Source organism: Falco peregrinus, chromosome 4 (assembly GCF_023634155.1).
Source record: "Falco peregrinus isolate bFalPer1 chromosome 4, bFalPer1.pri, whole genome shotgun sequence".
NCBI classification, from domain to species: domain Eukaryota; kingdom Metazoa; phylum Chordata; class Aves; order Falconiformes; family Falconidae; genus Falco; species Falco peregrinus.
The window spans coordinates 4535445-4556455 of record NC_073724.1 but is presented as its reverse complement, the minus strand read 5'-3'; the positions used below and the strand labels follow the sequence as shown (position 1 = coordinate 4556455).

At 47.8% G+C, this 21011-nt stretch overlaps 1 protein-coding gene across 2 annotated transcripts in view; it reads right to left on the bottom strand.

Annotated features, from left to right (window-relative positions):
- Positions 1-468: 468 nt before the first annotated feature.
- The window catches only part of CD96 (CD96 molecule), a 45499-nt gene continuing 24956 nt past the window's right edge, over positions 469-21011 (bottom strand). For both annotated transcript variants that reach the window (XM_055802504.1, XM_027786769.2), the window contains 11 exons: positions 20635-20857; positions 16297-16352; positions 13901-13991; positions 13356-13532; positions 12000-12053; positions 9348-9422; positions 6522-6599; positions 4745-4825; positions 4013-4102; positions 2898-3021; positions 469-1826 (listed from right to left, as the gene is read on the bottom strand). In XM_055802504.1, coding sequence (XP_055658479.1) covers positions 1718-1826; positions 2898-3021; positions 4013-4102; positions 4745-4825; positions 6522-6599; positions 9348-9422; positions 12000-12053; positions 13356-13532; positions 13901-13991; positions 16297-16352; positions 20635-20857 — 1158 coding nt within the window. In that variant the 3' untranslated portion in view covers positions 469-1717. The remainder of the gene's footprint in view (positions 1827-2897; positions 3022-4012; positions 4103-4744; positions 4826-6521; positions 6600-9347; positions 9423-11999; positions 12054-13355; positions 13533-13900; positions 13992-16296; positions 16353-20634; positions 20858-21011) is intronic.

Genomic DNA, 21011 nt, shown 5'->3' with positions numbered 1-21011 from the left:
CATCTAACGACAGGGATGAAAGTCGTGGCTCTCCGCATCCCTTGGAATTTGGCTATCTGGATTTTTTCTCTGATTTCTTTAAGAACAAAAAGCTACCTTCTTTTGCAGTGACCGATAATATGACAAAAGTTAAACTACTTTGTTTCTAAAAACCCATACAGACAAGAAACAAATTAATATTGAGCCTTCCGTGCATACAAAGTCCATATAGTTCTGCAGGAAGGAAGGTGTTTTCTGTTCAGCACAGATACCCCCTTAGTGATGGATTTAGAACCGCTTGAGCTATAAGGTAAATAATACAACAAAATACTTTAAAAAGGTCTGTCAGATCATTCCTTCCTGTAATTCATTCATTCATCTAAATTCTCGGGAAATACAGTGCTTTGAACCCTGATACTCATCAACCGGTGTTTAGCAGTAAATAAAGCAAAACCCATCCCTAAATCAGAATACCAATTTTAAGCTTGATGTGATTGGATTTCAGTTGATTTGTATTAATTACAGAAATACCATTATGGTAACAATACATTTCCAAACAGACTTGGTGGGACAGCATCTTGGCCGGCTGAAGGCAATGTACGACCACCCTGCTGCCAAGGGCAGCATGCCCGCTGCTGCTGGTGTGCCTGGCATTAGGGATCAGGCAGCTGGGAACCCTGCGGCGGGCTGAGCCGATCCCACCCTCTGCACCCCCATTTAATCATTAGTGTCAGTGTAAGGACATACACAGCCCAGGCAGGGCTAGACCAACCCTTCCCCAGGCTTCAGCCACCTGGAAAGCTACCCCTGAGGTCTTGACAAATGTGGAGACAGCAAATGACAGGAGCCTGTTAAGACCAAAGGAGAATAAAATTATTATATTCCTTTCTTTCCTCACATGTACTGTAAACATTATTTCAAGCTCAAGAGAAGTTATTGTTTCAAAGGCACCACACTTCCAAAAGGACTGGCATTTTCCATTTTGTTAGGGTCCTTCTTAACTTCAGTCCTTAACTCTCCAGCCCATGGGTGGCTTGTACCTGAGCCCAAAGGTGACTTTTGAGGCCACCAACAGCAACCGATTCTTCTTCACGAATGCGTTCACCAGGGCTGTGCTGGCCCTTCCATCACACCAACCCCTCCCTGCGATCCTGTGCTGCAACCCCATGAGGAGGGATGCAGACTATTTTCTTTCCTTGTAAGGTGCTGATTTTTTTTTGGTTGGTTTCACCGTGATAGGATATTATATATTGGGCCACATTAGTCAATACTTGTATAGTAAAAATAATAATTGTGAGAATGGCTCACGTAGGTATCAAAAAGCTTGTGTTAAGCCAACATTTCCCATGTAATTGTGATGTCCGTATGGCAGAGCTGTCATCTCTATACGCTCAGTAAAACAAAAAAGCTTCGACACTCTTCAGGCAGGCTGGCGAAGTGATGCATTAATCTGCTCCCATTAACAAGACAGCAAATTCCCAGCTGATCACCCAATTCAAATTAAGCACGTGGAATCTCACGGTGACACTCAAACTGGTGTTAACGTAATGCATACATAGAGAGAGACGGGATGAAGTAAGTGTCCTCAGGAGTGCTCAGCTTCCAGCGTTAATGGCATTTAGGCGCTCTGAATTTTAATGTGGGTCATTAACACCAAACTCCTATAATGACTGCTTTAAAGACAGAGCCTTTTAACTGTGTCAGTCTTCTGCGCGCTGCACAAGGGGTGCAGGTGGTGTTAGAGGTTTTCCAGTTCGTGGCAGGATGGGGGAGTCCCGTCGGACTCCACCATGGAGGTGTATTTTATCGGAGGGGGTGGTGGCTTGAAAGATGGAGGTCTGCTCATACTGAAATAAAAGAGAAAACCCCATGCTCTCGTGTTACCAAAGCCGTGTAAAAGGCTGTTGGAAAACATTCACAGGAGGAGGCAGGTGGACACCCAGTCACAGTAAGAGCACCTGGTATTTCGCCCTGACGTACTGCGACTGCCCTGTTGCAGTTCTGCACCTCCTGGTATTCATTCCTTTGGCTTTCTCAGCTCCCACCTCACAGTTTTACTTTATTCATGTTTTAAAATGTCCCGGTGACCTATTCAAAACCCTTGCAGAGAGCTTTTACTCACACTGCTCTCTGAAGGTATATTTAAAGACTCATAACTTTTTGGGTTTTTTGCCAATTTATAGACCAAGATAAAGAAAGGTCCCATCCCAATTCAGTCAAAAAAAATCACCCCCATTTTTACCTTTGATATATAGGGTTCGCAGTCATGTTTCAAAAGGGTTTTCTAGAACTGCAAATGAGCCATTATCACTATGATTTTTCAAACATTTTAGTAACGTCAGTAAGACTAAAAATCATCGGCTTTCAGATGCTACTTTCATCAGTAGATCTCCGAGTGTTTTAGTAGGGAATTAAACTTTGGTAATAATTACAAACTCGATGCTTCTTCGACTGGGATTAAGTTTCAGGTAGCCTACTTTCATATATGTTATTCACAACTCAAATAGAGTTGCCCTAGAAGTACAATTTCATTAAAACATGTCCTCAAGTAACCGTGCAAAATGAGAGAGTGAAAGCAGCTGGTAGGGAGACTAATAGAAGTGGGGGGCTCTGGGGAAAAAAATTGCCTTGTATTCTTCCCTCACACCCTGAAGCTGCACTGCAGCTCTTTTTTTTTTTTTTTTTTTTTAAAGTTTATTTTATAGACGGGCCACAGAACAGATGAAAGGGCTGAGAATGCTCCACATTTCATACTGCTGTATGGAAAAACCCAGCATTAGCGAGCCACGTAGTCAAAGGTCTCGGTCGCTACGGGCAGTCTCAAATGAGAACGTGTAAATCCAGACAGCTGGGGTAGAGTTTGTGCTGTGTTCTGGGCCACCCCCGCCGCCCCCACGGTTCCCCTCCCCAGTACTCACATCTCTTTCTGGTACTGACACCATTTCCTGACGCCTAAAGCTACCAGGATACTGCAGGAGAGGAGCAGGATGGCTACCAGGGTTGGCCAGGGGAAGTGGCTGGCTTTCGTGTTCCTCACGCTGCCTGGAAGGGACACAGGAGGGGTTGCTCAGCCGACCATCCTCGGAGAGAGGAAGGAAAGCTGGGCTTGCTGCCCGCGGCTCGCTGCTCCCCACCAGGCACAGTACCGGCGACAAGGCAGCCCCAAATCCATGCCGGGCTGCCGGGTTCCCAGGCTGAGGATCCCAAACTCTGAGCGTTGCAGCTGGAATTTATGGATTTAAACCCACTTTTGTTCTGACGAGGTTTGCGGGCTGATTTCAGCCACCCAGCAGTTCACATGATAAGATTACTCAGGCACAGCCCAGCAAGCGTTTCACCCAAAACCCATTGCTTTGTTTCTGTTCCCCCCTGAGTTTTTCTGAGAGACATGTCACCATCCAGCTGAGTACAGCCACCTCTCCCCCCGCCCCGTGATGCTGGGACTCCCCCACTGCCCCCCTGCTGCACAGCCACCCCTGGGGGTGCTGGTTGCTGAAAGAGGTGCCCTCAGGGTCCCGGGTGCAGGGAGGAAGGAGGAGCATGGTCCTCCTCCAGCCACCATGGTGGGTGCCACGGTGGGCTGGGTGTGGGGAGTCAGTGGGTGATCCCACCTCAGCATCACCTCCCGTTGTACTGGCACCGTGCCACTTTGCAAGGCTGGTCATACTGGTGTGTCACCCAGCCTGGGTCTTTGCCACAGTGGCAGCGGCCAGGCACCCAGACCACCACGCTGCGTGAGCCGTGGGTGACCCCCTGGGGCACAGCAGTGTGACTAGCCACGTTTTGCTGCTGGAAGAAAACGTGCACCAGGGCATTGCTTGTGGATGCAGGGAGAACGCAGGAATGCCAACAGCCTGCGATAACCAGCGGTGTGGGGACACAGCGGCTGTGACTCCTTTTTTCATCTCTTTTCCCTTTTTTGGACCCCCCTGGTCCAACACACGACGATGCTCCAGGTTTCGTGCTTCTCGGCTTTTCTCACTTACTGCAAGGGCACGCTGCAAAGAAGAGGGCTTGTGGGGTAGTGCCTCACCAGTACTATTGAGCAGGCTGCTGGTAGTAAAGAAAGCTTTCCCTCTGGTAACTGAAATTGTCTGCTCTGTGATGCTGAAGGACAGGTTACCTAAAAAGATACGGGCACAGAACATTTTTAGTAACTTGTTTGTGGGGTGTTTTTTTTCTAGATGCAGGTTGTGTTTTGAAGGCACCGTTATTCACCCTGCTGAAGACTGGGAATCAAAGTCCAGAAGCAGGGTGTCAAAATTCTCTTGGCAAGACGCCTACATTTTTGGCCTCCAACCTGGGGCTAGACAAAGAATGGGCTTTTCCCAAATTAAAGAATGTTAGAAAAAAGAAAGACTGTTAGAAAACACTTATTAAGGTGTTCCAACAAGCCGGCACTGAGCTGCACAGTGATCTGGGAGAATGATGGGCTTTTTACCTCTTTGATGGTAATGAAAAAGCTAAAGATATTAAGTGCCTTAGCAGCAACACAAAGGGTCTGCCTCTGCCATGAACGAGCAAAACCTCAGTCTCCTCTGTCAAGTATTACATCTGAACCACAAAAATCGTCTTTCATTTTTTTTTAGAGAGATATTTTGCCTTTCCTAATACAGCTAAGCTACCTGTGTTTAAGATTGGTGCTGCTTAAGGATACGTTCCTGTTTTTTTTCTAACCATCTCTGTGTTTGCCTCTTCTAAAATAACAGCTAAAATATGCGACTAGACAATGGCCCAGCGTTTCCAGAGCTGCCACAGCACTTACGATGCGCCAGGGTTGTATCCTCGGAGGAGTGTGTGGCATTCCTGAGGCTTTGCAGGGATTCGGTGGTGGAATAGTTGAAATCTGTACAAAAAGAAATAATATCCTTCAATTATCTTACAAGTCTGTACGTGACTGCTTCATCAGGCTCCATTGTGGCTATTTTATACCCTTTGTTTTTCTCTGATGCCAACAACAAATGAAATAAGAGAGATACCTGAAAGTCTCTAGTATAATCGCTGATTTATAAATCCAAGGAAAAAAAAGTCACTGTTCAATGCTTTAAATGAGTAAGCAGACAGAGCCAGGCAAATCTCATCCTTATGAGTTGCTGGTTCTGACTGACACTGGGTATGTATGTATGTATGTTTGGATTAAAAAACCGACCAAAATCAGTCCCATTTTATGGTGCTCTAAAAGTTCACTTAGTTTTGGACATTAATTCAGTTCTTCTTTTCTCCTTGTTTATTGTGTGTTTAATTTTGGGTGGATAAATGTGGTAGATCTGGCATTTTACAAAGTCACATATATATGTATAAAAAAGAATATACACTCAGAGATCCCATAGCACTGTGCCTTATGTAGCAATGCATGGCACCTCCTGCAAATAGCAGTGCAATTCAGCATGTTTTTAGCAAAAATTGCAAACAGCCAGCTGTGCACGAGCAGGACGGTGAAGCATTAGAAGTTGTCACCAGATTTTGGTCTAAATGTGTGGGTGTGGGTTATGGGTGGGTAAATAAGCACCAGAGTGCTGCCAAAAATATATTCAGGAAATGGAAAGTGGCTGCTATGTTCGCACTTCAGCCAAAAGACGACGGCTGTACAAGTGCAGAAGCACATTGACAGGTCCTGCCTGTTCTGAAAGCACAAAGACAAAGCAAGACGTTAAAAAAAGAAAGTGACTTCTAGCTTTCTGCTGCTGAGCAGCGATTTTCTAAAGGGAAAAATCTGTGAAAAAACGTCCACTCCTAGGGTTTTTTTTTATTGATTTATTGATCTTTAATGAGGCCGCCTTTCAAAGTTCTATTAGCCAGCCATTATTGTCCCACATTATCTCATTATTTCATTGCTGCTCTGTGATTTTATTTAGCTTCTCCAGTAATTTATTTAATCTATAAACTACCCTCAGTACTCACTAAATTTGCCTAGCAACTCTTTCAATTTTAATATTATTGAATTAAATATGGCTAATAAAACCGGGATACTCGAATGTTTTTTTTGTTCCTCTTTTGCCGCTCCAGATCCTCGACGGCTTGAAAGACTCAAGCCTTTCTCTCCTAATTCAGTGCAACGCGACAGGGGAATTGCTTCTGTGAAGTTCTGAGAAACTGGTACGATTACACTGCCCGACTTTTGGCCTCTGCTTGGACACAACTTTTCCATGTTTAGTAATAAATTTTGCATGGCGATGCGATGGCTATCATCTATCAGGTGAAAATAACCACCGTGGAGCTCATGTTCTTGCCAAAGGCAACGCAAACCAAGAGCCGTGTAGAGCCGAGTCCCTGCTGCTGTACTTTTTGCAAGGTACTCCGGACCACTGTGGATTTGCAACTCAACCCAGATCACTGTGGATTTGCAACTCAACTCAGATCACTGTGGATTTGCAACTCAACCCAGATCACTGTGGATTTGCAACTCAACCCAGATCACTGTGGATTTGCAACTCAACATTCGCTAAGCCAGTGCCACGTTTGCACCTTGCAGCACCCACAACTGGCCTCGTAGCTCCCCTGTTACAGCCCTGTGAAGCAAAGGAGATGCACCAGCTACTCACATGCTGCCGTCAGACGCTCGGTGGATGCTGTGGCACTGGTGTAGCTTTTTGCCTCTGTGGTAGAAATCGGTGCTCCCACTGAAAAATACGCATGCTTGTAAAAATTGTTGTAGAGGACCACAACTCTTTTCATTTTCCCCTCTCTCTCTTCCCTGATTCCTGACTAATGAGGTCAAACAGTTGCTGCCCACTACTCCAGATGCCTGCTTCCCTCTGTGTCTGGTTTGAAAGTCTGTCACAAGCTAGAAACTCAAGTGGGGTTTGGTGAGATGGATGAATACACTTTAAGAAAACATGCGGGGCCTTTACGCATGCATTTTTGGATTTTGGCTGAGTTTCAGCTGAAACTCAGTGGTTCCAAGGGCACTGGCTTGTTTCGACCTGAAGCCAGTGGGGTGATGAACAAACATGCATAAATCAGAATTTTGACAGGGTTTCACCAGCTCTGGTGAGACAAAACTGTTTTCCCAACTAGCAAAGAGAAGCTTTGAAGAAGTTTGTGTGCAGGAGTCACACCTGCGATGCCTGGTGCCAAATGCCAACTTATTTAATGGTTGCCTTTAATAATTTTTTTTTTTTTTGAAGTGTTAAGTATTCTAGAGCTCAATTCGCTATTTACCTGCTATTCAAACACAGACAGATGGTGGTTTAGCTAGTAGACCTCTGTTTTCCAAGAGGACCGTTTCACATTTACTAAAGAGAGTCCGTCTTTCCTAACACCTGTGTCATTTTGGAAAAGTATCATTAAGCCATCTGAACAAACCTGAGAAGGTGAAATGCAGCTGTAACCCAGCACTCAAAGCCTGAGCATCTCTGGGCTCAGAGATGGAGCTACCATGGAAGCCAAGCAGAGACCAGGCTGCAGCTTTAACAGCCTTGGCTTTGCCTCCCCTCCTCCTTCTCCTGCCTACACCTCTGCGCTCTCCCCTCCTACCAGTTCCCAGCTGTCTCTTGGATTTTCGTTAAAAACTTGCAAAATAACAGGAACCAAACCAACCTGCTTTTTAAAAGGGCAGACTTGGACTTGGCGTCCTGGTCGGCTGCAGCCCCCAGGCTGTGCTCAGGAAGCTGGTGGTGGCACCAGCTGGGGAACCAGCAGGTTCCAGAGAGGAGGAGCACTGCCCCAGGGCTGGCACAGCACGGCTGCCACGCGGCAGGCACCTGGGGTAACAGGCAGTGGATTCCTGGGCTAGTTACGGAAGAGAAATGGCTCAGCTCCGGCTTATGTTACATCTTTGACCTCACACCTCCTCAGCTGGTGGAGATGTATAATCCAGCGAGGAGAACTCTTCAGATCTTGTGTCTTGCGCCTCTCAAGACTGAAGGAACTCTTTCAGGAGAAGGAACTCTTCACCTTGTATGTTCATACCCTTTGTCGAGCAATTGTTGAACAGAAGGGCTGTCAGCGCACTCGGACAGGCGCTTTGCTGCCCTGCTCTCAGCCAGGCTGGCCTCTGCCTTGGGGACGGGAACGGCAGCAGGAGAAGCAGCAAACTTTAATTGTAGTGCTGCTGCAACCTGTGCTCCTGCCCTGGCATACCTCGCTCTAGCCTCTTCATGCCCCAGGACTTTGCACTGAGCGATCCAGCTCCCAAGCAGCACTCTGCTGGGGCAGGAGAAGCTTTGTGTTCAAGTGTATTTATTGTATTCAATTGTAAATATCAATCCAGTATTACCCTCCCCCCCCCCATGCCCATCACGTTACTCGCTCATCTATAGGTAAATGCTGTTGTAGCATAATGTAGGTTAAGCGAAGGTTGCAGGATTGCGTTGCGCAGCTTAAGGAGGACATTCAGTGCCCCACAGGCTCATGAAAGTTAGTCTGTTGCAGTCAATTTTTTTTTCTTTGGGAGAACAAGGCTGCTGCAAGTACCAAGGGCCAAATCCACTCTTGCCAGCCGCTCAGCAGTGGGCCATGTCTGAGCCAGAGCTTTGGTGCTTGCTGTGGAGGGGAAGATGGCTGTTGACAACAACTTGCCGTGTTGCCTCTTCCCTGTGCTGCCGGCGCTGCCGTTTCACACTGTTCTGTCTCTGGAAGGAGAGCGTGTGCCATGCCTGCACCTTGCTGCCGGCGAGGGCAGCCCCAGCACCCTTCTGCCTGCTGCTTAAACCCAGCCAGCCCGCCAGGGACGGACAGCTGGGCTTCGAAATGGAAAGAGGCTCTAAAGGACAAAAGCGTTCACAGGCAGGCTGTGCCATGAGAAAATACCCTCTGCTGGGACTGGCGGACATCAACCCTTTCCCTTGGGATCAGAAGGACTCACAGCCTTGCCTGCTCTCCATCCAGGCTGCTGCCGTGCCGAGTGCCTGCCCGCCGCGGGTGCCGCGCCTCTCCCCGGGGAAGCGAGGTTAAACCCCCCGAGTGGGTTTCCCTGCCCTCTGCTGGCCTCCAGCCCCGAGACGAAATCACGATCGGAGTCATCTGCTGTAAACATTTTGTTTATCGATGCTTTTCTGGTATTTGTAATCCTGTGCTCCAACGTTTGGGTTGCACTTTTTCCAACTCTAAGGTAATTCTAATTTTGTATGATATTTAAATAAAGAGATACAAGGAATAGGTATTGTAAAAATATATCCTTGGTGTTTGTTCACTTACTGAAATTAATGCATATAAACTTAACTGAGCATTAAAAAAGATAAAATCAAGGCAGCATTTTCTCATACATTTAATTTTGACCTGTGGACTTCCTAGTGTGTAATGCACTAGGACAAGGGCTTCAGCGGACATTAAACTGCTACAGAAAATGCAAGGTGTTTATTGTGTTGATGTATCTTTCTCCTACGTTCCTGAAGCAATAGAGAAAACATTTTGGCTGCATTGATTACCTTGTGTCGTGGAAGCAGGAGCCAAGCTTGCCTGACTTGCGAAATCCAGAGAGGCCAAAGATGTCGACTGGTGCTCTACAGACAAACAGATTGCACGGTATCACCTTTACTCAATAGGGTCTTTTAAAACACTATTAATAAATCATAAAACAACCTGGATCAAAGAGCTTGCAGTAGCTGTGGGGTAAACACAGGCTCTGCAGCAGGAACCCTGCTGTTGGATTTAAGGTTAAACGCTCAAAATGCGTCCCCACAAATTCATGGGGCACCAAAAGACAGCTGATGTTATTAATGCTGGCCCTTTCACGTGCGCTAGCTGCGTTATTTATTTATTTATGATTTCATACACAGGGTTCAGGTTTAACTGCTGTGAGGTGGATTCTGCACTTGACGGCGGTGCTCCCCCGCCTAGCCAGAGCCTGGCCAGGAATGGTCCTGAGCGCATGCAGCAGCCCGGGAGATCACCTGCGCTTACGGGTTTTCCTCTTAATTGCTGAAGATAATTTTATATAGTTATCCACATGCATGCTCTAGCAAAGCAGTGTTATTTGTCTTATAGCACTAACGAATGGGAACGATGCGCTCCTTTTGGGTCAAGGGGAAAAAAAGAAGAACAAACCAACACATCACACGCACCTCTCTGGCAGGATTTGTGTCAGATCTCTTCTTGGGTAACTTCCTAGCTCCCAAATTCCCGTCCAGCAGCACACAGGCACTGCCAGCACCAGGGCACGCCGACCTTTCCCTGCCTGCCCCTGGCTCTGCACGTGACATTGAAGCAAAGGTCGAGCAGCGACCCTACACCTATTAACTGAGTAATAAAGAAAGCTTCCCCCCCCTAAGGTAGTCATGACAGCTGATGGAAGTGCTGAATTTCCAAGGTCTATAACAAATCAAAGAAAACACTTTTACTCAGGGTGAGAAAGGTGTTTCTTCTGCTTTAGAAAAGCAGGTGATTCCGAGGTTCAAGAGTGAGAGAGTGCATCACCCAATTTCCAAATAATTTTTCAACGCACAACTCAGCCAAGTGGTCCAGGGAGAAAGACGAAGCGCCTGAAGCTGTGAAACCCTTAGGGAGACAGAGGTTTGGGGGATAAAGGCGTTTGGAGCCCCTGACAGCTCAACTCAAAAAGCAGAAGTGAGCGACATGGTTTTATCCCATACAAACAGATGCACCTTAGCAACACGCATGTTGAAATAACATATATGACCAGGTGGTGGCACCTGCAGAGCTCTGTCCATGAGGCGCCTCAGAGACAACTCTGACAGGAATTTTCAGGGACACTTTGCACTGGGAAGTGCTCAGCCAGGTCCTCAAAGAAGGGGAGAAGGAGTTATTCCTTGGAATTAAAGGACCGTTAACCAGCCAGCCAAGCACAGCAGAGACACCATCCTGCCCAAGCAGTGTTTTCATCCTGAAAAGATGTGTCTTTATTTTTTTTATTTTTTTTTTTCCCCAGGAGGTGAGGCAAAGTGCCTGCTGACTAGCTAGGAGGAAGGACTACATCTCCCCAAAGGGCCCCAGGAAGGAGGTGAGTATGAAAGCTCACACACCTCATCAGGAAAACACACCTGGGAAGGCAGCCGCTGTCCACCTGGGCACGTTGGGAGGGTGCTGGGCAGGGAGTGACCCCCTGCAGATAGGATCTTGGCTTGGGCAGGTAACCACTAACTCCCCAGCTGCTTTCCCTTGCCAGCGTTCATGCCTCCTTTGACTGTTTCTGGGTGCTGCTCTTCCATTTGCATTTCCCTGTGCCCCAGCTGCACTAACGGGGATCTCACAGGAGCTGGCTGACCCTCCCCAAAGATGCAGCAGGTCTCAAAAGCAGGGTGGCAGGACACCTCCGGGTGCCATGTGCTTCTGCAGCGTGCGGTGACCCGACCCGACGGGCTGCTTTGAGACGTCACCTTGCAGATGCCAGCAGGGCACAAAGCCTTTCTCAGATATCCCCAGTACCTGGGATGGCTTTCTGGTGCCCGGCGAGGTTTTGGCTGACCCTGCCACAGCCTGAGCTGGCAGAAGCAAGCTGACATGGCAACGCACACGTGTGCCTGTGCCGGTCGCCTGCAGCATTCCCTGCACCACGTCACCCACTGCTGAGGGGCAGGTGCCTCCTGTGCGGAGCAGAGCAAGTGCTCCCAGAGAAGCGTCTCCAAAGGGCTTCAGCTGAGGTGTGGAGGGAACGATGTGCCTGTCTGCTTTAAGGTGATAATAAGACAAACTTGCAGGGGCAGAGTGCGGATTTACCAAATTTATGCAAATTAAGAAACATCCCAGCAGCTCTTCAATTAGGCGAAAGCGTTGAGGATCTTGTGTGTACTTTAACAGAAGGTGGAACCATTAGTAGGGCTGTTATTTTTAATTATCGGTTCAGTGCTGAAAGAACTATATTCAAATGCCAGCTGAAGCATCAGAAATAACATTAAGTGCCCCTCAGGGCTGGGGTTTAATTATGCTTGGGCTTAATTATGATAGATTACACAACCAAAATACCTATTTATTGTATTTTCTCTGAAGTCATAGCTGCAGAAAGGGATACTTTGCTACCCATCCTGAAACAAGTTTGCAAAACCATTTTTCCAACAGCTTTAAGAATTTACAGACGCACCTTTAACATAACCCAAGATATTTTGTTCTCTGATTTATCCTACCTTCTGAAGTTATGGTGTTAAAAGCGTCAGATGTGGCTTCATTAGACTTATTGTCTGTGGAGGGGAAAAAAATAAAATAAAAAAAAAAGACGAAAGCAGTTCTTAAAAGTAGTTAGGCTTTTGTTATAAAGGCTGAAAAGTTAGTCTGGGGTTTGTCTCACACTGTGCATTGGTATGGCACCTTCACAGAACATAGCTGAGAATTAATTTAATACTTTCCTTTCTGTCACATCTAAATACATCAACATTTTTACACAGAGTGGATCTACCTAAGCCTTAGCATAGCCTGCAGGCAAGAATGTAGACTGCTTTAATTGACGGCTTTCCGACTCGAACGTATTTCTACAAAACTGCAAATTGGGTGAAATGAGTCATTTTGGAGAAAAACAATTGTTTCTTGCCCTTCCCTCCGATGCTACATTTCCAGAGGAGTAAGCTCTGGCTTTTGGTGCAGTCTGTGGAAAAAACATACCAATAAGTGTATCCACAGCCACAGGTGAGCACAGCTGAGCTACAAGTAGTCACCGTGGTGTGTGAGGTACCCATGGAGGCAGCCAAGGGGCCAGCAGTTCAGGTGCATTGTCTGTGCAGCAAGGAGCATACACAGTGGGGGGAATAGGAGGAGAAAAAAGAAAAAAACCCCAAACAACCAAAAAAGGTGTAAATATGCATTTGCACCTGAAGAGGAGGCATGCACGGAGAATGTGCTAAAGGAAACCTGTCTGCCCTTCTGGCAGCCACCCTGCATCCTCAGAAACGCCTTAAACCTCTGCAGTGCCGTGTCTCCTGCTCTCACCAGCTCCGTGAGAGAGTATTTCTCCACGCTTCCCTAATGCAGAGCTAATTCTTACCGTTTAGGTTCTAGGGGAGCTTCTCCACCATCCAAAATAGTTCAGCTGCTCTTGGTTCAACCTTTTGCAGGTTTCTCTGAAGATATACAACAGCCCTGACCCTGGGGGTTGGTTTTCCAGAGAGCTGCAGTGCGCACAGACAGGCTTTCTGCCGGGAGTGCTCAGGGAGAAACACGTTTGTAACAGCTCACGGGTGCTGTGTGGATCAGCTAAGTGGGCGTTATTTTGGGGCGTGGGAAGTGCAGCGAGCTGCCGCCTAAACAAACAACAAGCCGCTTATGTTTGCGCAGGAGTTACTTAGCTTATTGAGAGACTTGAGCAAGACTCAAGCTAAAAAACCTGCCAGAAAGTTCAAGCTGTGTGATGAACTTTCTACAATGAGCTTTCTACAACAAAGCTTCCATACTCTTGGCATTTCTTCAGTATTTTAAATAGCAGAGAATACATGTGTTCGGTGTTGTTAACATTTTACCTTTCAGATGTGTCCTATTGATGAAAAACCTACCGAAGGAAATAGATATTTCTTCTGATGAGATAGTCCATGTTCCATTCCTGAGGGAGGAAAACAGGCATGCACACGAGAATGTCTTAGGTGTCTGGTGGGTCCCTTGCAAGAACAACGTTGATCTCAGCTGATAGAAACCTTCACTGTCTTGTGAGTCTTCTTGTTCAACAGAAATTTCTTGGAAAAAGAAGAAAAATGAAAGCTGCAAGACTCTCTCACTGCATTTGAAACTATAAATCAGAGCTGTGCAAAATATTGGTACTGAAAAGCAAGCTCATCTGGCTGCAGGTTTCTTGGCTGAGTCGCTATCAAAGATTTGGCAAGAACAGCGTGATCATGCCAAGCCATTGCTCCCACCACTAGCAATTGCAGGGGGCTCTGGGTCACAGCTGTTTGCCAGCTGGTCCCTTGGAGGAGGCCTGATGCTCTCCCCTTCACCCAGACGGACACCAGGCTCCCTGTGGCAGGAGCAGATGAGCAACAATCACTTTTCTTGGGGACCACTTCTAGAGCTGCGCTGTGGTCCTGCTGACAGGTTGCGTTACCTCCGGCCTGCTCCGCCAGGCTCGCTTTGTCCACGTACCACACAAGGCTTGGCTTGGGAAACGCCTTCCTCACGACGCAGCTCACGTTAGGCTGTGGGGCAGCAAAAACCATCCGTCACCCTCTGCTACATCCTTCCTGGCTGCCAAACCTCCTTACAGACACAGCTTCTTCACCCCCCATCCCGCTCAGGAAGGAAGCACTCACTCCCTCTTTATTGCGCTTCTCCCCCCCTGCGCCCCCAGTGTTCTGGTTGCTTGAAGAGTTGGATGAGATTTGCATTCTGTGGAATAAGAGCCCAGGGACACCCCAACCACCATGGGCCAGGTGGGGGGTGACGGGACTCTAACACCCTCCAGTCCTGTGTGCTGTGGTTGGAGAGATGTAGGGTGACACCCCCAGCCCAGCGCATCAGTGGCAAACACCCCCATGGAAAACCACAGGAATCGGTACCCCACCGTGTGCGGGGAGAGCGAGATACCTCCCGACTGCTGTCTAAATCCTTCCTTCATTAGGCAGGTAAAGAGACAAATCCCATGAAAAAGACTGCCTGACACAGTGCTATGTTGAATGTACAAAATATATACTACAACTTTGCAGAGGGCATGATGTGTAAGAGGTTTCCAGAAGTCACAAGGAATTGTGTGCTGTACACGCAACAGTCCTAACTGTACTCCAGTTGCTCCAAAAATCCATATTTGCGGTCAATTTGATTTCTTCTCAAGCCATAGATGAGAAGGACCTTGAAATCAAGGCTGGATGAAGGGCTGGGCACTAGCAGGGTGGGAGGTCTCATCCTCATGCTGCCTGGATGTTCCCAATTACATTTACTTAGCAGCTTATTGCGCTAAGAGAAATTGCCTTGTCCATTTAACCAAAGAAAAAAAAATGCAGGAAAAAAAGAAGAAAAAGCATGTGCTATTATGCAGCACAAAGCCCTCTTGCTCCCACTTTTGAAGAAAGTGGTTCACACACTTAGTTGAAAGCAAACCTGACGCATTGCAGCCAGCCGAAGTCAATCATTCAGTATGAAGACTGAAACTACCCAGCTGAAACTCTTCCCTTGCTGTGGTAAATAACCTCTGAACTCCTAGCGCAATTGCTTCCCCCTCTTTTCATTATTCTCTTATTTTTCAGGCTCTTTTAGTTCGTCATATTTTTGTGAATGCTTCCTATGAAGAAATACAAATCTGACACTCAAAGGAGATTCAAGCTCTGCAAGAAAGGGTGGAAAAGACAAGGAGCTGGTGTTTGTTGGGAGGTGAGGAACGGGCAGAGGCTCTTGGTAGAGTTTCTAGTGCCCGGTCCCATGATTAGCAGCACTCCTTGCCCTGCTCAACAGGGTGAAAGCCTGCAATGTCCAACACCACCCCTGGAAATAGGTCACCAGGAAAATGATACTGGTTTTGCAGAACCAACCAACTCATGGCTTGTCTGAAGCAGGTGGGTACGGTTAATGCAAGGTTCTACCTGCCCACAAGCGCTCTTCTTGAGGAAAACTTCCTTAATTTGGGATGCTCACAGATCAAAAGCTTCAACCTGGCCAGATGCATCGGGAAGCAACGCGCCGTAGCTAGTAGCCAGGGTGTCTTGCTGGTCAGTCATATGGGCCAAAATATGTTTTATGCCAAGTATGGCCAGCGTGGTACAGCGGAGCTTTAGGTTTTGCCATTACCAAACATGTGATAAAGGAGAGGCCCCCCAAACACAGGGGCTCAGCCTGAAATAGGGCCCCTCAGCCTTAAAGCCAGTCCCTCAGTCGGCATCCCGCTGCTCCGGCTGAGGACTGTTTGTAGCATGACACGTTGCAGCTGACATGATCATCGCCATTCCATCGACACATCAGGCCAAGGCCGGTGCCCCAAGCATCGCTCCCGCAGCCCCTTCCCCTCCCTGACCCCGGGGGGCTGCGGGGCAGGCGGAGGCTGCTGCTACCTGGCCCCTCGCAGCAGCATCCCGGGTAGCGGGTGACCTTCAGAGAGGGATTTTAAGGAGGAAGAGAAGGCAGCTCGAGGCTGCTGGGGGGTAGCCGGGCAGATGGGGAGGGAAAGGGGGCATCACAGCCCTCTGTGACATCATCAGCTCCTCACAGCCTCTCGATCCTCTCCTGGAGCCTTCCCCAGGGCTAACACAAACCCAGCTTTTGCCCATACCATGAAGAAGCCCTTAGCTAGCTCCGGTTTGTGCTCACTGAATCAGCTCACTGCTGTGGGGATGGGAATCGCTCAGGAGGAAGGGCACAAACGGCTGACGTTAACTCATTGACTTGCTCGTTGCCCCGTGAGCTCGATCAGTTTTGGGAGTCCCCCCTGCGTCTGACCCAGCTTGGCTTGCCTGGCCCTGCTGGGGTGGCATGGCAGCGGCCACAGGCGTTGCTCCCTGCTCCAAAACGGCTCACCTTCGGCGAGGTGCCAGCTGAGCCCTCCGGCAGGCTAACGGAGATCTCAGGGTAGGCTGGAAAGCAAACAGAAGTGTGTGAGTGAAACGGATACCAAAGGTCACAGTAACAGCTTCTAATAAGACTTAACAGCCTTGTTTCGTTAAAGGAGTGGAAATTAAATCCTACATCCACCCACACACCTAGCAAGATAAAAGCTCGCACAGCTCTGATTCGAGGTCAAGGAAGTGGTTTACAAGCACATATCAGCAGCTACTACCTCAAGATCCGTGATGTATTTCACTGCTTATCTAAACCACTCTTGGGAGGCTTTGCTGGAGAAATGAGCTAAAACCATCCTGCAGGCAGCTCTGGCAGCAAAGCCACCCCTCCTGCGCCTGCTGAAACAAAATACTCCCGAACTGTTGGGGTTTCGGGGTGTTTGCCATTCCAAGCCGTCTGCAAAGGCTTTAGCCATCCCCCAAACTGATCAATTTGGGGTACCAGCTGCCCACGTGGCCGTTGCCTGGGTAGATGTGTGAGCATGCCACACCGCAGATGCTTCCCAGCGTGCCAGCCAGCCCAGAGGTCACCTTCGCTCAGAGCAGCAGGGCGCTGGTGGCCGCATCCACAAGAAATGGAAAAAGTGTTTCCTTCTGGTTTTGCAGCGTTTTTGATTCTAACTGTGGCTGTGTCTAGATAAAAGCTATCAGGTACTGTCAGCCTCTCCGAGTTGGCATTTCTAAACTAGCCTTTGGGATCACCGCTTTGCGGTAACGTTAACAGACTCGTTAAGTTAGGACTGATGAAACTGCTAATGTATAGCAAGTCTCAAAAGCCGTGGTTAGATGGTGCTTCTGGCCCATTCTGACCCTTAAAACTGGACTGGAATCAAGCACAGCCCCAGATTACTTAGGACGTCCGTAATTCTTTCTCTTTCCAACCTAAACCTCACTTTAATCTCTACCATTAAGACAATTTTCTTCTTTTTATTTTTTCTTTTTTTTTCATTTTTTCCTAACCTGTTAATTGATATAGGGTCACCCCAGTTCATTACCTTCCCCTCTGAGGCTAACTGCTCACGTTTCCCCGTTGTTCTATATAGTCAAACTCCAAACTACCAAGGACTCTCCCACCTCCTTTTTTTTTTTTAATTTCCATTTTTCTGCCTAATGTTACTGATGGATTATGCCTGGGAGAAACCTATATTTAATTATTGTGGCCTTATGTTTTTCTGGACTTAGGGTGCTTTTCAGGTGGGATTTCCATTTTTGGTTTTGAGGGATTTTTTTCCCCTTTATGTTTATTTTTTTGGGGTGGTGGGGAGAATTCTTCCTATCAGAAAATGAATGTCTGAAGATTTCATCCTTGTTTCTGCTATGTCAAAACTGTACAGATGGTGGTGGGACTAGCAGAAGACAACCATACTTTTTCAGATGTAGAGAAATAGTCTGGTAAAGTGGGTCTTCTAATCTCACCTGAAAGTTGGCTAGGAGAATAAATAAGATCTAGTCTAGTGCCTGCTCTGCCTTTTTTTTTTTTTTTTTTTCTTTTTTCTTTTTCCTCTGTGTGTGTGTGAGAACAGGTATGCTTTTCCACATCTGTACTGGCTGCTGTCCTCTGCCTTCTCAGAAGACATTTGCTGAGTAACTGCCCTGGCAGGCAGCTCTCAAGCACAGCTCTGGATGACCTAATAGATCTTTTCCATTTAACATCCCAACCCCTCTTAACAGTTTGACATTCATTTGCCTTGCTAGGATATTTACCCATGTTTTGGGTCTAGCAGAAATTCAATATTTAGTACAGTAGTTTCTACGGCTGAGCTTTTACTCTTACAAAAAGGAAAAATCAATATTTGGCAAAGTTAGATGTGAAAAGCCCATACATTTTCTCAGAAACTTGTATCTAAAAAACTCTAGAAAAGAAATATTTTTATAAGCATTTCAATCCAAAAGTACTCTTTTAAAAAAAAAGCTCTCTCTCGATGGAATACCTGTTTTTACTCAACCTATCAAGACTCTCAACTTCATTGAGCCACTTGTTGATGCCTTCCCCACCCTCTCCCACCCAGCTCTTGCTCACGCTCAGGCCACCTCCTGCAGGGAATTGCCACTGCCACCCCTGACACTTGGGCTGTCTCTGCTCTGCTTGCCCCGAAGCATTTGTCAGAGGGGTCCTGCACAGGGAACTTTCCCCAGGCGACAGCACTTTCCTCTCCTCCTCCAGCCCATTACAGCGCCGTGCAGCACTAGCTGCCTGCCCTCCTGCCCTTCTCTCATGCCGCCCAGCCCATGGCGTTCAATTGCACAAACATCTGGGTGACGGGGCTTGCTAAGATGGGAAAACCTCCCCAGGTTTCAGTTCTCCTTTGTTCTCTAGCTACATCCTTGTCAACAACCAGGGTGACAGATAAAGCCAATGTATGTGCTGTTGACATTGTGTACGCTTGCTACGTGCCTCAGGTCCTGCCCTGGCCATTTGAGGCTGGGTCTACCCTGCTAGGACATAAATGTTCGTTTCTTCATTCCCTGGTCAGCTTTGGCTCAAGGAACAAGAGGTGTGCTATTGTCTGCAGTGGCTGTTGGTCTGTCCCCAGATGTCAGCTGGGGGTTGCTGGGTGGTTCTGGTGGCTGTCTCTGCCTGCCCTCTGCCAGCTCCGGCTGTGCCAGCGCAGGGGCTGGGGGCTGGCACAGGGGCAGCTCCAGGCAGGCTGCTTTTGGGCTCCCCTCCTGCTGCGCACGAGCGAGGAAATGGAGAAAAGCTGGTGTGTTGCGATGGTTAAACAGTGCGACTTCAGTGAATGGTAACAGAAAAGAGTGAGGCAGCATGCAAAATAGTTATTTTATCTGCAAAATATCAGATGGCAGCATGCAAGATAGTTTATCTGCAAAATATCAGATGGGAGAGGGCTAAGAGCACAAAAATGCACTTTCTTCTGAGATCTGGACTCTAGGTCTGAGCCACCTTCCTCAGCACCCACTGCAAACCAGCTCTCGGGGAGCCCCTGCACCCTACCCTGCCCTCAAGGCTGATGGCACCTGATGGACACACTGGCCCGAAGCCAGCCAGTGCTTACTGGGAGCACCATGGGCTGCTGGTCACCCAGGGCCATGGCTGCTTTCTCCTGTCCGCTGCTCTCCCCTGTTGTGCTAGCGGGCTGATGTGGGTGCGTGCACGGACAGCCACACGTGGCACAGTAATTCAGAAAACGAGCCAAATAAAGCAACCTCTTCGGCTCACAGACATGCAAGGCAAGAGCATCAGCAGGGAGGGAGAGTTCAAGTAGGTTCGTATACTTGCAGAATTACCCAGGCAACACTGTAGCTTTTTGACAAATGTTAATTTTTAAAAGGAAGATCCATGTCTGAATCATGCAAACGCAAGGGGAAATTTGAGATCATCATGTTCTATTTTTATTTCTCTTGCATCAGTGACCAACAGCCCCCAGACGCAAGGTTTTGGGTTGTGGTTTGGTATTTTTTATTATTATTTTTGCTGCTCCCTGGAGAATCTTTGCCTTTAGAGCAAAAGCTGTTCTGTCCATGAGACGTGGGCTTCCTTGGGCAAGCAGCTACAGTCAAGGGAAAGTTGACAGACCCACTGCTGAACACCCATTCATTTTAGGAGCATTGGAAACATGTTTTCCAGACCCACTGCCCTATAAGCAGAAAATATAGCCCACTTTTCACTTTTCTGACTTGATTGTACCTTAGCAATTGTAGAGCAGCTCCTAAGCAACTAGAAATGGAACAGAGCAAGCAAATGAAGATGGAGAAGACTTACAGCTTGAAATGCCAGCCCACACACCTACAGTACCCAGGTCCTCCCACTCCTGCCTGGTTTGGGACCTCCAGGCAGGACCCCATTTTCAGAACCAGAGCCTCTGGCAGCCGCTGAACATCACATGCCTTCCAGGATGCGACTTCGCAGCAACGGTAGTTCCAAAGCACTTTGGCTGCTTCCAGAATTTTGGCCATCATCTCCTAACCACAGGCAGCACGGTCATTCTGTAACTGCATCATGGACATCTTGGTGACCAAGGTGCTTACCTGAAACTTGCAAAGTGCCAACAGAAGCTTACACGTGGGGGTGAGATGGTGGCAATGTGCATGCCAGCACTGCTGGTATGTGCACAATGATCGCCTAGTTTTGATGCCAGGTATTGAAGGGATGGCCTCAAATTCTTCGTAAGAACTAAGGGGCTATTTACAAACATTTTAACTCCTTGCAGCTGAGAAAAATACAATGTAGATAGGTCTCTATAAAAAACCTCTGCGCATTTCAAAAGCTATTGCCTTCTTCGCAAACAGGCAGTCGCGTTCCCTTTCCAAGTTCAAGCCGTTGGCATAAGCCCCTTACCGAATACTCTCACGGTGGTGCTGCTCTTCAGGACACGCTGGGGGTGGTACACCACGTGGCAGGAAAACACCCTGCCATCATCTGTGATTTGGGTGGCGAAAATCTTCAGAGTGTTATTCAAAGCCAGGCGAACTCTTGGCCCATACTGCGTGCTGCCGCTGCCGTACACTGCAGGGTGGGAGGGCTCCTTGCTCACCAGTTCCTCTCTCCTGCCATTTTTGCCCTGTGAAAAGAGTAACCCACCTGGTGGGTAAAGATCAGACACCCCAGCCCAAGCATCTGTGTAGCCAGCTCTATTCCCACTATAAAAATCTTCCCTCATGCCCATAGCACTGAGTAGCAGTAAGTGGACATTTGCAGCATCTCCTTTTTTTTTT